This window comes from Eufriesea mexicana, unplaced genomic scaffold, assembly GCF_001483705.2.
Source record: "Eufriesea mexicana isolate 0111107269 unplaced genomic scaffold, ASM148370v2 scaffold571, whole genome shotgun sequence".
Classification (NCBI taxonomy): domain Eukaryota; kingdom Metazoa; phylum Arthropoda; class Insecta; order Hymenoptera; family Apidae; genus Eufriesea; species Eufriesea mexicana.
In genome coordinates this window covers 27806-44844 of record NW_016908756.1, presented here as the reverse complement: position 1 = coordinate 44844, position 17039 = coordinate 27806, and the positions used below count along the sequence as shown (strand labels likewise).

The 17039-nt window shown below is 48.3% G+C and overlaps 1 protein-coding gene across 2 annotated transcripts; it reads right to left on the bottom strand.

Moving 5' to 3' along the window:
- Window positions 1-247: 247 nt before the first annotated feature.
- Window positions 248-13970, bottom strand: scrt (scratch). Of its 2 annotated transcripts, XM_017897980.1 has the most exons (4): window positions 13117-13970; window positions 12613-13041; window positions 2677-3337; window positions 248-2257 (listed from the first exon to the last, which is right to left on the bottom strand). In XM_017897980.1, the coding sequence occupies exons 2-4, from the start codon at window positions 12929-12931 to the stop codon at window positions 1597-1599; spliced, it is 1641 nt and encodes a 546-aa protein (XP_017753469.1). In that variant the 5' UTR covers window positions 12932-13041; window positions 13117-13970; the 3' UTR covers window positions 248-1596. The 2 variants fall into 2 exon arrangements, with proteins under 2 accessions (XP_017753469.1, XP_017753467.1); XM_017897978.1 differs by having other exon boundaries at window positions 12613-13970.
- Window positions 13971-17039: the final 3069 nt, after the last annotated feature.

Sequence of the window (17039 nt, the reverse complement as noted above, 5' to 3'; positions counted from 1 at the left end):
AAAGTTAATCGAAATGGACTTGTTCTTTCGAGGTCCGCACTCATGGTCTCCAAAAGTATATACGAATGTGCTTCTCTAAACAGTACCGTGTATAATCTTCTGTTTCGAGCTTTGTACTAATTTTCGCCAACGAACAAATGCGAAATTTTGCTACCCCGAACGGATTCACTCGTCTTATTCGATCGCGATGCACCGAATATTTCCATCGTCGGTATAGCGATCGAGAAATCGCCAAGAGATCGGGCGGACCACGTGATCAAAGTTCAGGGCACGTTACACGAACGGTTCGTGCGCAACGTTTCCTCGTGGAACGGTTGCAGGCCTGCACCGGCGCCTCCATCGAGAGTATCGATCATCCGTGGATCGACCTCAGGTCGAGCGATGTGGTCTGACCACACTTCGAAGGGGCGATTGAAAAAAAAGGAACATGGGAGGGGATGGATCGTCTCGAGGTTCGATCCGGTGCTCGAGGACTTCCGGAAGGAGCAGAGTCGCCTGGTCACGGGTGTGCGTTCCAACGAGCGGAGGATCGATCTCTGGACACGATTCGATTCCCGCAAAACTGCCACGTTTGGCGTGAGGACGCCTAGGACGAGCGTCGATGCATGGTCTCGCGGGGTTCGCGGCGAAGGGGGAGGGGTCGGGGGGAGGAAGAATCGGAAACCGGCCGGAAATCTCGTTAGCTCGTGGTTAAGTCGAGCTTCTTAGCGTAGTCGTTATCGCGTCGGATCTATCCTTGTTGCGACCTTGATCGTTATCGTTGCTCATGATTCGCGGCGCGTGTCCCCCGTTTCGCGTATAGTGTGTACGTGTGTGGTTTTCCTTAATCCTCGGGGAATTTCATTTCCCACGTTATCTCATTTAGGCAGCTAAGTATCAATAAATAGTGTGTCTCCGTAACGAGCTCGCGACTAGAACCGTACGCGCTAGTAAATATACTATATATATAATAATATAATATAATATATAATATAATAATATAATATCATAATGTATTAGGTATAATCGACTAGAGTGACTAGACTGCAGTGTGGACGTCACCGTTCGACGTGTTTTTATTTCTCTTCTTTCCTCTTCTCTTCGCTTCTTTGTCTTTACCCTCATCTCGTTTATCCTTCCCTCTTTATTTCTTTCGTCGTTTCGTCAGTGAATTTCTTTTCTTCCTTTTTCCCCCGTTTTTCGCTTTTTCTCTTTCTGCTCGTTTTAAGACTTAACATTATTGGACGTTTTTATTAATGTTAGACATTATTTAAGAAACCGACACCTCCCACTATCTCTCTCCTTTCCACCCTCCCACATCTCTTCCCCTCTACCATTTCTACCATTCGGTTACTTCTCTCTATTATCCTCCATTTTGTCTACTGGCACTTTTCTACTTAAAACCTACGGCAAACCTTTACTTCATTCGCTCCCTCTCTCTCTCTCTCGCTCTCTTTCTCTCCCTCGCCTCTCTTCATCCCCGCCTACGTTCTCCCATCGATCTCGCTCACTGCCCGGTTAGCCGGGCGTCGCTGGGAACGACCGCTAGCTCTCCCTAGCCGCGGTCCCTAGGTCGTCGGGGCGCCTGGTCGTCGTCTTGCTCTCGTCGGAACGCTGCTACAAACCTCGATTGTTGCTCTGCTGGTGTTGCGTCGTCGCGTTATTGCCACCGTTCGCGGCGCCGGTTTGCTGCTGTTGCTGCTGCGGCGGCATCTCGTCGTCGCGCAGACAGGCAGACTCCAGGTGCTTGTTCAGGTAGGACTTGAGGGCGAAGGTCTTGTGGCATCTGGAGCACTCGTAGTTCTTGTCCGCGGAGTGAGTCTGCATATGGGCGCGCAGATTTGAGCGATCGGCGAACGCTTTGCCGCAATGCGCGCACCCATAAGGCTTCTCGCCCGTGTGACTTCTCAGGTGACCTTGTAGCAGCCAAGGCCTGGAGAACATCTTGCCACAGACGCCGCAGCTGTGGGCCAGCTTGTGGGTCAGCACGTGCATAGCCAGCGCAGGCATGCTCACGTATGCCTTGCCACAGTGGATGCACTTCTTCGCGGACTGAGAGTCCAGGCTACGGTGGGTCTGCTTGTGCCGGGACAGGTTGGACGAGGTGGCGTACTGCTTGCCGCACTCCGTGCACGTGAACTTTGGCCTGTCCGGCTGAGCAGCCTCCTTGTCCGGCACTGCAGCGCCGTTCGTATTCGTGCTACGACGCTTCGACCTGCCGTCCGAGACGAAGAACGCCTCGTACGTGTAGGCCACTGTCTTGCTGCTACTGCTGGTGCTGTCGATCAATCGAGAATACCGTGATTCATAGTTGGGATCGCGTCTGTCACGGGTTGGGTTCGGATGGTAGAACCTCCAGGTTGGTGTACAGGGTTTGTCACAGGCAACGAGTAACACTCAAGCGAGATTCATGCGACAGATTCAAGGAAAGAACACCTAACCCGCAAATACGACTTGCCCCGGTCACGCTAACCAGAACCCCAACGTGACACTCCAACGAGGGATGCATATACCATCGCATACAGAAAAGCACACTGCGACATTGCGACTTGCACAGTCATCCATCCCATCGACATTTACATCTACATCCGCATCCACCCACCCCGATGAACATATACCAAGGGAACTCAGTGGATGAACCATCTACTCTCTGTCATAACGGTTCGTGGCCTCCTAACCCCAGTTGAGGATACTCACCCATCTCTTCCGGCGGTACAGTTGCTCGCGTTGGCCTCCGCTGTGGCCGGTGACTGTGGCTGCGGCGTCTGTTCCTGTTGTCGCAGCTGGCTAGTCTGCGAGCTAGGCACAGGCACCAGGACCGAGACGGGAATGGGCTGCGCGGTAGGTGCCGGCTGCAACTGTGCCGGCTGCAGCTGGCCGGTCGCCGCGACGCCTGGCGCCGTTGGAGGCGGCGGTGGTGGCGGCGGTGGCGATAACGTGTGAATGAAGACCGAGTGCGTGGGCGCAGCCGGGGACGCGCTGAGATCAAGGATCGCCTGCGCGGCAGACAGGTCTTCCTCAGCCGACGTGCGGATCTCCGACGTGGGCTGGAGGCTGTAGGGCCGGTAGATGTCCTTCTTCTTCGGCGGCAACGACAGCGCCGTCCCGGTGCTGGTGAAGCACATCGAGAGGCTCTTCCTAGGCGGTAGGCTCAGCGACGTGGACGACGACGACGGGGTTGTCGTTGGCGCTGGGTGTGGTTGGTGCAGGCTGGACCCGGTCACCACCGGGGCCAGCTCTTGCGGCGCGGCTGGAGGCGGTGGCGACGGTACCACCGGTCTGGCCAGCTCCGCTGCCGAGCGCAGCGTCGCGTATTTCGGCGGCTCTTCGTGGTTGATCCACGACTCGTGCGTGTAACCTGCGGATCAGTTATGCGATTGGTCGTCGATGGCTAAGGTCTGCAGATTTTAATCGTGCAATGCAAGTTGTAGATTCAGCCTTTCCCAACGAATTACGCGACGGATCGATACTGAGGCTTGAAGTACAGTTGGGCACAAAAGTATCTCGCTGAGTACTCTGTATTCTCGTCACAGTCACTGCTTTCAACTGTGTTTCCCCAGTTACTGAAGATTCTATTTGAATAGTCAGGTGGTGGTCTCTAGTATTATTTCCTCAATTTTATTCAGTGGTATAATACGATATTAAATATTCCTCTCACAGAATACAGTAATCAACTACAATTTTTTAAATTTTGGCAATAAATAGTGACTTAATTGACACTAACCTTTTTATAAATAAAATTTATGATTTCGATACTTTTGTGTCTAACGTCTCTTTGAATCTACCGTGAGATTATCTTGTAAGATGGGAAGCCTTGTAGGTTTATAATATGTAATATTCGAAGACTGTTGCACCACTGAATCATTTAATTCGGTATAGTGCTTTGCTTGGTACTACACGTACCAAGGCGTGTTCTATTATTAATTGAGACTACCACAGCATGTATAGCGCATGCACTAGGATGTTAGGATTAGAATAGGGGATCTTGTGTACGGCTTACGTAGATTGGAAGACGCAGGAGTGGTTTGAGAAATAGATTCCGGGATCGAATCCGTGTTCGGTAATCTGTATAGGCAATTATTCTTATCTGCGCGAGCCCCATATATCAGTCACTATCTCCGTTCCTCCTCATCCTCCTCGTCCTCCTCCGCACCTCGTACGTTCCATCCAATTTAATATACACGTTCGCATTTACGTTACGAAATGCCCGTTTTTCATTGGCTTATTTAAAGGCTGATAAACAACGCTGGCAATTCGTTCGTTCGCATCTCGCTATTTAGGTCGAACAGGATTATCGTAATGCGAATTATCGATAGCGGATTATCGATCGAAATTATCAATTTCGTCCTGTTGGTACAGTTAACGAATTGGCTCAGTCACTGTCGGGGCTAAAATTAACACGGAATATTAAGTAATGAGGGATACACGCTCAATCAAACTTAATGGGGGATTCGAAGCTGATTAGGTACTGCTAATGAATAATGCAAATTGAAGGTTTCGCGTCTCGAAATTCATGCGATCGAAGCTCGTACCCGCTGTCCGGGGGGTTCAACGAACTCCTTTCACCCTTTCTAGTTGCAACCGGTTAAATCCCTCAACAAACCATGTATTGTTGAAATATTTCCATAAAAAATAAAAAAATAAAATAAAATAATCTTTTTCCATAAAGGAAGTGGAATGTTTGAATGAACATACGAGGTACTCTTGTATCTTCGAAACTAGGGATGGATTTCTTGGAATCTTTGATGCACTGGAATATCTCGGATGGGAGGAATTGTTGAGTTTCAATAAAAGAAAAATATATTTCGCGTTGTTGGTATATTTTTTCAAAGGTTTTTCAGTACATCGACTGGTATGCTTGATAGAGAAGAAAATAGATTAGGTTAGGAACAGTTTAAATATTGCTATTTTTAAATAGGTACATGAATTACGTGTTTCACTATATTTAGATTTATATAAGAGTCTAAGAGGGACTTTGGCTTATATAAAAATATCGTATTTAAAATATAGAATTATTTTGAGAACTCGAGAATTCTGAAATAAAAATTTTGAAAATAGATATTTTTCATTACATGGTTGTGATTTTAAATATTTAACTATGGTGAACGAAAATATATACAGGGACTTTAATTAAAACAAAAAATTCTACTCGCACGATAAAATCAAATAAATCGAAAATTTTAACCCTTTGTACTTGGTGAATTTTTCGTTGCAGGAAAATAGTAACTCGAAAACTTTCTGCCATAAAGTCGACGATATTTTTAAAACGGTAAATACGAAATCGTATGCAAATTAAGACGTGGAATTATTTTACTTCAATATTGCACGCATCGTTGGATGATTGTAAATTTGATATATTAATTAACATCTATCTTTAGAATCTGATTAAATGGCGACTGAGTGCAGAGTGTTAATATGAAAATTAGGAAATTTGGAAATTAAAAAATTTGAGGACTCGGAAAACTCCCACAAAATTTTGGATTCCAGTGTTTCCGAGTTGCGCCCCGCCCTTACCCAGAGTCCCCCTAAATTTCATCCCCTGGTATTCAAATTTTCTGCGTGCAACTATGCTCCTCCTCTATCCACGGAATGGTTCCTTTTAATTCGGCCATTTCTGCGGAGCACGATTATTGGAAACGGTTTCCTGCTCGAAAATTAAACGCCACGAGGTTTTTCGATTCACACGGTCGCACTTCGAAGATCGACGGATGCGATATGACGGGGGGTCGCGAAATGACAGCCTTTAATTATCCCCGAAGGATTTTCTCGGCTGGAACGAGACGCGTTGGCGACGAAAATTAAAGGGCACCGATAACGCAACGGTTCTCTCTGCTTTTAATTTTTTCCTTTTTTCCTTTTCCTTTTTCTCTTGGACGTACATCGGTGCCAGCCGGCGCGCTCGCGCGCGCCACCCTTCTGTCTCTCGCTATGAATATTTGAATTCGTGAATCACACGGAACCGGTGCGCCATTTCATTTCCTGTTGCTGGCACGCGTCAGCTGGTCCCAGCATGTGCGATTGTTAACGAGAAAACGACGGACGCGAAGGAGAGGGCGTCGAGGTGCTGTGTATTACGTAGCATGGGGTATCTGTTGCGTGCATGGTGAAAAAGGCACTCCGCTTCACGTGGGTCTTCATTTTCACTGTTCAGTCGGAATTGGGGTATTTTCTCGCACTTTCTGACGACTTGCGACAATTTTCTTGTTATGTTATACCTGTTTTATTAGGAGTTTTATTAGGATTTTTATTAAGATTTTTTAGGATTTTTATTAGGATTAGGATGTTTTATTAGGATTTTTGTCTGTCCATCTGCTTCCTTATTCTTCTTTTTAATAATTTCGTTGGTTCGTTCAGTCGGAATTGGAGTATTTTCTCAAATTTTCTGACGATTTTCGACAATTTTCTTGTTATGTTATATCTGTTATTACATATTATGATTTTTATTAGGTTTAGGATGTTTTATTAGGATTTTTGTCTATCCATCTGCTTCCTTATTCTTCTTTCAAATAATTTCCTTGGTTCGATGAAGTTTAAGAAATTTTTGCTTGTCGATTTGGTGGACTATACATCTGCCTATAATTATGAAAGTGGTCTAAGTCATCGACTTAAGAGGGACGATTTTATTATTTATTTCGTGTTGCACTCATTTATATTACGATAAAATATATTTATTTTCTACAAAACAGTGAAGAATTGAATCGTTAGATTGAGTTTGTAGCTTTATCGCAATTAATTTTATAATTTGTCACGTATTTAAAGGCCGAAGCTTTTAATATTTCAGAAGCAAATATAAATATAAGTGACTTAGACCACTTTCATAATCGCAGGCATATTTCTTCTATTTTATATTTTTGATATTTTTGTAAATATTAAGGTTTGGGTTAGGTATCCATTTTTTGTATATTTTTAAAATATTTTTAGAATGGTAGTTTGCTGAAGTTTAGACAATTTTTGTTTGTTATTTTAGTGGACTGTATATCTACTTTTTATATTTTTATATTTTTTGTAGACATTGTTATGGTTTACGTTAGGTATTTATTTTTTATATATTTTTTAAATATTTTCCGACTGGTAGTTTGTTGAAATTCAAGAAAGTTTTGTTCGTCCTTTTCGTAGACTGTATACTTTTTTATATTTTTTATATTTTTTGGTTAGGTGCCTATATTTTTATACTTTTTAAATATTTTTGAAGTGGTAGTTCGTTAAAGTTTCAATAATTTTTGTTCCCCGTTATAGTGGACAGTCTCTCTATTTTGTAATATTTAGGAAAACCTCGCATGTCGAAATTTTCAAAATTTGTATTAATTTTGCTAAGATTCGAGAAACTTGTGATAAATTATAATCTTTCTTTGTCTCTTTATTGATCCGAGCAAATTTTTATTCCTCAAGTTTATTCAATAAATCAGCGTAATTGTTAACCTACGAAAATATTCAGCATTTATTAATGATTCACTATGGTCGGAGTCATTAACGCGGCCAATCGATACCCTGTCGAAATACCCTTCCCACCAGCGAGCCGTGGAAATACTCGATATTCCCGTTAAAAATAATATTATTTCCCCCACTAAGAGCACCGACAGCCATCGTTGAAACAACCTCGAACAACGTTGTTTCCAACCAGTTCCATCCACCGAACTGCGTTCGCAACTACGACCATTAAAACGTTCCCTCTGTTCTCTCCCAAGTCGTCAATCAACAACTTGCAATATCCTCCAGAACCTCGTCAGACTCCCGGTTCTAAACTATATCTAGACCCGAACGCTTTCGAAAGAGTTGCTAGCAATGTGCAACGAAACGATTAAACGGTTGGCCCTTCCATTTATTGCCGGTGTCCACGCGACAGGACACGCGACAGTTAGCCTTCGATGCCTCGTTGCCTTCCATCGGACACGATCGATACGGCCTCTGCGACAATGTAACGCGACATTCGCATTGTTGCGAACGGGGCCTGAACACGGGGTGCAGAAATTGCCGACCACGTCACCACCCTCTGTCCGTGTCGCGTCAGCTGCGCTCCTTTCCAGAGCCGTACGCCGTCTCCCTTTTTCGCTCTCGCTCATCGTGTGCTCGTGTGCGTTTGCATGGAACGACACGGAAATTCGTGTTGTTTTCTGGCAGCAACGCTTATCGATCGGCCTACCAGGTTGCAATCGATGCAACATGCTCGTCGATTGTGCCATGTAAATTCGTTTCGCCGCCTGGACTCGGTTTCGAGATGTTTGCGTTGGTTTGGGTCTACTTGGGAGATCGGAAGTTGCAGATTCACTGAACGTGTTTGAGCATGTTGAGGATAGTAATAGTTTCATTGGGTTTGTAGATTCTTTCAGGATAGTAATTAGTCTGATATTAAGGTTAGGATCAGTGTGGCTGTGAACGACACTTGTTGCGATCAAGTTTGTACAAACCTGTGTACAACCTAACCTAAAATCCTAAGATTACTAGAATTAATATCGAACGATACATAGATGACTCGGGAGTGTTTCGATAATCTTATAAATTTTTGAAAAGATCAGTAGTTATGTGTAATTGATGATCGATAAAACTCCAACATAGGTAAAATTGGTTCCTTTGTGGAGTAAATCTGTAGAAACTATCCTGAACGACTTGATATTATCGTGATTAAATAATGACTCAATACTTGGGAACGGTGCTGTATCGAACCAGCATATATCCAGGAACTAGGGATCCCTAGGCTCGCGAAGTTCCTAGGTAACTGTCCAACCATCCATTTTAACTGATCCCAATCTTCTTATTTCCACAATTGTTAATATTTATTATATTATTTATATTCATCATATTTTAATTAATATCGTGCAAACTATAGTTAGATATAGGGATCAGATAGTTGCAGTGCAAAGTCCGGAAAACTGGATGCAGTCTTGGCGAAATAGAAGCTTATTCCGGGAAAGCAACAAATCGCGGAAAGTGTTGACCCCGTTCCCTCGTCGAAAGTCGTGGAGCGTCAATCCTTAAAACCGTTAATCCGCGCGGAGAGGGTGGGTGGTTCTACGCGCGTACTCAGCGGATTTTCGAAATCGATTCTCTCTGTCTCTCTGGAGCGAAGCCTCGAGACTCCGCGGGGAACAGAGGAACTTTGGCGCTTTCGTAATTCCATTCGCATCGCGGATTCATCCCCTTCCTACGCTGACCCGATCCTTCCGCGCGAGCGCCACCCTGGCGCGATGATCGTCCTCTGCAAAGCACCGTCGTTAATTACGCGATCACCCTACGACTAATTAGCATCAATCAGTCGGACAACTCGGCTGTTTCGAGCCACTCCCATCCGAATCTGCTTCGCCGAACCCTAGATCCCTCATAGATCGCTCTAAGACGAGGTGGACCGTGATATGCATGCAGGTTCGGGAAGAGAGACTGTGTCCTCGGGATTAACAGGAGAGTCTCCATTGGCGCGTGAATCTCTGGATTCTGGAAAGAAGGCGAATAAAGAGAGGAGCACTTTGACGAATCGTAGGGGGTCTATTTCCTTGTGGGGCTGTCAGAGGGGCGAGAGGCGGGCGTGACAGCAATAAATCAGAAAACCGTGGCCGACGATCGATCAACCGGCGCGCATCTATTATTGGCTGAAATAAAAGGAAGTCAACACACGCGCGCGCATACATAGGCACGTACGTGCACATGTACATATACAGGGAGAAAGAGAGGGCGAGGGAGAGAAAGAAGAGTGGTCGTGTCTGGAAGTGCATTTCATCAACGGCGCTAGGGAGAGACAGAGAGCGTGAGTGGAAGAGGGCGGGGGTGAAGGAGCGACAGAGGGGCCAGAGGAGAGGGTGAGAATCAATAATGTCGAATGAACGCTTCGCACGCTCCCACGAGTCTGTTGATTCCAGCCTTTCAAAGGGCCACGTAAGGTCCTTTTCCCTATTGTTATTCGCCAATCGTTTCGACCCAGCCGTGCAAACTGCGCTATCAGAATTGCTCTCGCGTCGGTTAAAAACTCCGAAACAGGCAGTCCAAAGGGGCCTCGCCAGACGTCCATGATCCCCCGCAAGGTGGATGGTTCGTAGCGCTTTGATGGAGAGTAGCTGGGAGAAGATTCGAGGTTCGTTCACTGCGACGAAAAACCCTATGTGACGCGCGTTTGCGCAACAAGAGCCGCAGTGGCTGTCGAGCGGCCGCTATGCGAGCCGCGATAATGAAGCTGGCAATTAGCGTATCCGCTAACACGGATTCGGGGCGCCGCCTGATGACTCCCAAAATCTGCACCCGACGTTTCGGAAATTCATCCCTTCGGTCCAAGTGCTCTTCTATTTTTCATCCGCTCAATGATGAAAAATAGATACCTACATGGAGCATAGAGGGCTTTCAGTTAGACCATGTCTAGGAAAATTGTGTATTCCTTGAGTCTAGGTCTAGGTATTACTAGATCCCTCAGAAGAATCTCTGTATTTCTCAAACCCAAGTGTACTTCCTCGATTGGTAGCGTAGTCAGGTCTCTGATAATGAATAAATGTACCTCGAGATAGTCCAGTAGCAATCTTTATATGAAATCTGGGTGTCTATAAGCGTGGATGATCTAGGACGTTGTTCTTAACGAATCAGGACACGCAGAGCTCGAAGTCAGCGTGGCTGATAGGACGTGAGGCGCGAAAAGGAGCCCCTACAATGGGGCATTACGTGACCGCGAAGAAAATGCGCCACGTTTATTCGTGTGTCGAAGTCACAGCAAAAGGAAGCCGTTTAATCGATGCCACGTCGTTCTTACATATTTTCGACCTGAATTCTCATCTGGCAAGGTCGCGTTCAACGATCGCTAGAATGGAGGGTGAGAAATTCTTCCACGAATCCTTGATAATCCGTCCAACCACTCGCGGATGCTCCTTCCAGCCTGCTGCCAAAGTATTTACGGAAATCCCGTGCGACGTGGTATCGGAAAATGTGAACCGAACAGGAGGACTCGTTTAACGGTATGCAAATTTCGCGATAAGAACGTTAAACGACGCTTGTTTCGCTGTTCATAAATTCCACGTTGAGCCACGACCACGCCGTCGTGGTGGCACACGTGTTACGTAACGCTTCGCGCCATGTTAAAGACCCGGCGGTCGTTACAATCGATAACGGAATTCAATTAATAGCTGCTTTCGCGGAAATTTTTCGCCACCAATCGGCGCACCCGATTACCGAAAAGGGGTGAAATAAGGTGGAAGAGGTGTAACTCGGTTAGGCAACGACGAACAACCAAAATGCGATTACCAGAGGGGTCTAGGTCCAACAGACGGAGGGGTCACGCATGATTTTTGTACCTGTGCAACGCGAGTCAACTTGTGGAATGCATTCAACATGTACTCCAGCCGCTGCTGATCTTCTCGTTGTGCAAGTTGCCGGGCTAAAACGCGTATTGTTTCGAGAAATTGCGTTCTCGAAGAAGGCAGCCTCGGGATGGCAGCAGCTTCGAGCCGTTAATTGCGTGCATTATGCTTCGAGGGAACAATGCCTTCGAGGGAAGTGGTGATTCTGAAATATCGCAGACGTCTCGAAGTAACTAACGAACCTAGGCTTTGAGGGAATTGTAAATACCAGGATGTGCAGAAACCCGAGCCCAAATTGCGGGTCAGGGGATTTCCGACTTTGTCTATGAAAGCCACGATTAAAAGTCAGCTTTCTGACCTCTTTACGAGACGTGTCTTCGAAGCAACAGTATGCACGAGTGTTTCCGTGGATCTTCATTGACGTGTAGAAGAAATAACCCAAGGAGAGTCTGTTGGGGTGCCGGATCTAGCGCAGCGGTGTCCTCGCAGAGTGGTGTCCAAAACAGAGAGACGCAGGGCGAATCGGTACGTGATTTCCCGAAATCCTGTGTCCCCGTTTGTCGCGAAGATAAGTTAGGGAGACAAGAGAAAAAGCGGTTGCAGAAAAAAAGTCCGCCGGACGCTTTGTTCGTAAAAGGAACGTGACCCAAATGGGACGAGAGGTAGTGCGAGAAAGCGGAATCATTCCTCCCCTTTTGCTTCGATCCACCCAAAGATCCGCAGTAGAATCAACGATCGGCCTGGCGGGTGTGTCGCTGAACGCGTGAGTGTGTGTCTGCATGTGTGTGCACACGTGCGACCCGTAGGTGTAGGTGTGCGTGCGACGCATGGCCAGAATCCATGGCACGATCGCGAGGTAGACGAGGAAAATCATTAAACCGAGGTAGCCAGCCGAAGGAGACGTTGTCCGGGCAATATTTTTCTGGCACCGGGTCCTATGGGGGGCTGCCTCGTGTTGTCGTCGCGGTAGAGTACCGCAATTTCTCTATAGCACAGCCGATCGGCCAATCGGCGGGTGTGTCAGCCCCGTGGCTCGACGCATGGCCAGACTCCGGGGTCCAATCTCTCTTCGGAGGGTAAAAGTCTGTGACCAGGGGTGGCTGGTTCTCCATCACGGTCGCAATGCTACGCGCGAGATTAGAATCCATGGAATCTGGGCAATGTAGGGCGTGGCAAGGAGATGTAAATAGAGAGTGGGTCGCGTTGATCTAGCTGTTATCGCGGGTATACGTATCACCGAAACTCCCCAACAAGGTTCCAGAGGATTCTCTTTAATCCGACACGTGGAATTTTATATCGCTCGTGAAATCTAGGAAGCCTGTTTTCTCATCAACTACCATCGTTGATAGGACGAAAGATTACTTACCATGATAATAGAGAGCACCAGAGGCGTTGAGTGGCGGTGGACTAGGCGCAGTGGCTCCAGCGGTTGGACTGTGCGGACCCCAACAGGTCTGCTGATGATCGACCTGTCTGCTATCCGTGTCCCCGACCACGTCGATCTCCTCGTCCTCCGGCTCATGCCTGTGCTGCCTCTTCTCTAAGGACGCCGAGGTTTGTTGTATCCCATGGCTCCCCTGTTCCTGCAGAATACTCGAAGGATCGTTTTGTTCCTCCTGTGGATCGTCCACGCGATCTGGCCACGGGTAGGCCTTCCATTTCTTGGCCATGAGGCAGCGCGGCATGTTGACGCAGTTGACCCGTTCCGTAGCCGTTGCAGCCACGGACCCTTCGCGTTTCGTTCACCAGGTGGCGATCACCCGGCGGCGGCGACGATGATCCCGACGTAGTATCCCTGTCACGAAAAACCTCCGACGTTGTTACACCACTACCAACACCCTCACCAACCGCACCAAACGCACCACCGTACCGACGTCGATCGACGATCCCGAGGACGTCGACTAGCGCGACGCCTAGCCCGCCACCGGCACCACTATTGCCGGTATCGCGTTCCTCGTTACACCAGCCGTCGACCACGACGATGTGGTCGTCGATGTTGCGACGCCGTCGCCTCCGTCGCCGCCGTCCGTCACTCAGCGCCGTCCGTATCTGTAACCTGTCGTTAACCTCTCCCCGGATGATCGAGGTATCCGTAGACGGTGCCTGCTGCGGCTTCCTCTTCGTCCTTCCTTGCTCACGTTGGGGCGTGATCTGCAACCTCGTCATCGGCACAGCGAGGGCAGCTCCTTCGTAGGATGCACCGCCACCATGCCAGCCTGTTCGCACGAGAACCCTCCTCGACTTTTCCGGCCTCACCCCTTTCGCGTACTAACAATCTCGGGATTCGTTTCTCCTCTACTACCACTAGACAACTACGATACTACTATTGGATCAAGCCTACTACCGATTCTCCTTGCTTTTTCTCGGTATTCCTCTTCGTTCTTCCCTCTTCGCCTTCGCTCCGTCTTATTTTTCCACTAGCCGCGTTCCGTTCCTCTCTTCCAAGCGTGCCTCTCCTCGGCCTTTCTATGTATGTATATACACATACGTGTGTACGTGTGTACAGATATATGTTGTCCAGCCCTTCCGTCCCCTCGTGCGCTGCGTTTTTCTAACACGACGACTACCTTTCGTTGGCTGGCTAACTGAGTGGACCGACTGACTGACTGACTGACTGACTGACCGTCTGTCTGTCCGTCCGTCCGTCCGTCTGTCCGTCTGTCTGTCCGATACTCTCTCGGTCGCTCCCTGTCGCGGCTCTCGCCAGTGACAGGGGGTGCCCTCGAATACGATCACAACGACGGGGTGCGACTGTTTAGTCGGTGGCGCTGCCGCTCCGCTGCTTATCCCCTACCTTACGTTATCTTCCATCCTTGTCGCACTCTGCCGACCGCTGCCGTCTCTCGCTCTGCTCACCACGGAACTGGGAACCCCCGTCGTCCCTCCGTTGCGGCTCCCCTTGAGTCAGCATCGCGGGGCGGCGCTGGCATCGTCGTTGCCGCCGCTGCCGCCGCTGCTGCTGATGGTTTATGCTGAAGCAAGGGATGGCTGCGCAACCCCTCGAGGGTGCCGATGCTAGTTCTCGATTCCTGCAGGCCTTTTGATTGTGTGCGCGCGCGGCCTCCACGTTTGCGCGGAACGTGCGTGTGTGCATCGCCATTGGCGTAGCAGCGCTTCGCTGCTCTTTAAACGCATCTTTTATTTCGGCCAACTAGACGATAACCCAGGGATCACTCCTTGCTGGTAGACTTTTATGGAGGGTACAGATGCGACAATCGCGTTATACGACAGTCTGCTAGGGTTGCACGGGCAAAGACGGCTTTGAGGGAAGTTGGGAAAACTCGCGGGGCAGCGCCATTGCATCCGGACGATGAGGGTATACGCCAACAGAGCGACTCTCTTCCCCGTGCACGCTCGCACACTTTGTGCAAACTTGGATTTATGGCAGTCTGCTGGAATCGTATGCTCACGGTGGCCTGCAGCGTTGGCTCGCCAAACTGCAATCAGTTTGGTCTGACCAAGAGCTATCAATGATGCGATCCGTTCCCGATTCGTCCCTTCTAATCTCGTCTACTCGTTAGATTAATATAATTCTCGGAGCGAACCTAGGCAACCTCGCGGTTGTTCGCAACATTGGGACTTGTCCCTACCCCAGAACAGCGCACCTAGAACGTATCGAATTCATCGAAGTTGGGTCGGGGCTTAATTTCCTCCGGACAGCCAGTAAATCCAGCCGAACGGAAGCTCGTTTAAGTCCAGCCGTGTGTCATGGTGGAGGTTAGTGAACCCGGGTGGCGAGCAAAAAAGAAACCGAGCACCGAAACCGTCCGCGAGGGACGCGTGTGCAAGTGGTCGGTGGCGCAGCTCGAGGCCGCCGTGTCGAATGTAGACATCGAGGAGAGAGCGGAAGAGAGAACAGCTGGCCGGGCTGCCACGGGCACCGGCCTCGTTCCTCGCGTCACGACGAGTGTGTAAACTCCCAAGGGGGAGGCCGATGGTAATTCCTATGGAAGATTGGGTGCATAGTGGTGACGCTATGTCGCCCGATACGCGACGCGAACTTGTTGGTAGCGGGTTGACGGTATTGGTGCAGCCTCTAGAAGGTTGGACGTAACCAGGGTCGGCGGGGAGGAGGGTAGTTGGCACACGTTGGGGTGAGATCTCGAGGGGGGCAGCTCTATCTCCCCTATTCTGCAAAAAGGGGAAAGTCGAGGGTGGAGGAGCCAGAAACGAGAATGTTGGCGCGAGTGGTGGGGGTCGAAGGTCCGCGCAAGGGTTGCCGGAGCTCGCGGTGGGGATAAGCGGCGCGGAGTGGGGGTGACGCGCATGCGCTCACGATCCGCATCGACCCGACGTCTAGGCAACACCTGGTAGCGCCCCACGTGCCACGTTAGGGTGGCACCAGCCACCCCGCGCACGCGATCCCTCGTATCGAATATCACGCTGGCCTTCCTGTCCCGTCTACTGACCCACGCCAACCATGTCTTTCATCGTTTCGCTCTTTGGTTCGCGAGTCCTAATGGGATGCAAACGAATCCGAACCGGTACGTGGCGCCTCCTGAATAACCGGTTCCACTACTTTCTCAGGCAGAGAACGGCATCACCTGCGAATGGATATTCGAGCTGCTGCTTTTTCTTTTATTATCGATTCCACAGGTCCGATCAATGGCCAAGCACGCCAGTCTCGTGGTAAGATCCTGTTTGCAAACTGTGCTCAATCCGCTGACCTGACTGATGAAATGCAATTTCGGAATTGTGTGTAAATATTGTTGATTTTAAGCACTGCGTAGTTCTTGGTATTTCACTAATATATCACATCTTACGTAACTTTGGTACTTCTCGCCGAACGATTAACCCTTTCGTTGTTTGATAAAATTGGGGCGTGTGCTCATAAAAATAAGGTATTTTTACATTACCTCTATGATGACATGTCACTTCGTTCAAGCAAAATAGTGCAATATTTTAGACGATCTGATAGTTGTATCGTTGGCTAACTCAGACTTTCAGTTCCACACCACAAAGTTTCCCTAGGATTCCAACTTTGTAGTGAGGCTAGAAATAGTAGCGCATATTCTGTGAAACGTTTCATCTCGTTACCTGAATCTCTAAAAATAATCGTCATCAGCAGTGTTCCTCGATTCATCCGTGGTCAGAGATTCGCAAACTGTTAACCACAATTTCTGCTGGAACGAAGGAGTTCGAAGCGCCGATCACCCGCGACAATATCGAGATTGGTTCGTGTTTTGCGGACAGATGTTTCTCCGCGTGTACCAACGGAACTCTCCTCGTTGCTCGTGTCCTATTTACCGACTATTGTCGCTCTTCCAGTAGCGCGCAAACTTTCTAAGTGGCGTCGCGTAATAACCGTGCCATATGACGAAACCGTGCCGCAACAGCTGATGCATCTCGATTTGCAAGATCGATCGTGGGATACGTGTTCATCAGGAACACGTCTGAACGAGTCCGCATCCCCTTCTACAGACGTTTCACTCGCGCATTTTAACCAAGCCTGAGGTCTCACTGACGTGATACATTTTTCGCGTCAATATCGCGTGTGTCTTGACACTTTGGAATCTGATTCGTAGAAGACAGTGAATTAAACATGTGAAAAATTGAGTTTCAGTACCTCCACAGGGCTCAATTTAGATCCTGGGGTAAAGTTAGCAATGGTTGACCCACCTCGCGACGTCAGATATGGGTATTAATATCCCAGTTGCGCGTAATTTGTTAAAAAAAATATAGTTCCCAAACGTTCAAGCGAATCCTAAATCAGTGTCTTATCAGAGGCTCAAAGTAGATTCTTTAATATAGCAGAAACAATTGGAGCAATTTCAGTGCCGCTCGCGGAGCATT

Excerpts from the sequence above, each read along its gene's own strand:
- scrt (XM_017897978.1), bottom strand. The coding sequence starts at position 12,931 with ATGCCGCGCTGCCTCATGGCCAAGAAATGGAAGGCCTACCCGTGGCCA. Across the intron at positions 3,338-12,612 it reads TGGTGCTCTCTATTATCATG|GTTACACGCACGAGTCGTGG; the intron begins GTAAGTAATCTT and ends ACTGATCCGCAG. Across the intron at positions 2,258-2,676 it reads TGTACCGCCGGAAGAGATGG|CACCAGCAGTAGCAGCAAGA; the intron begins GTGAGTATCCTC and ends ATTGATCGACAG.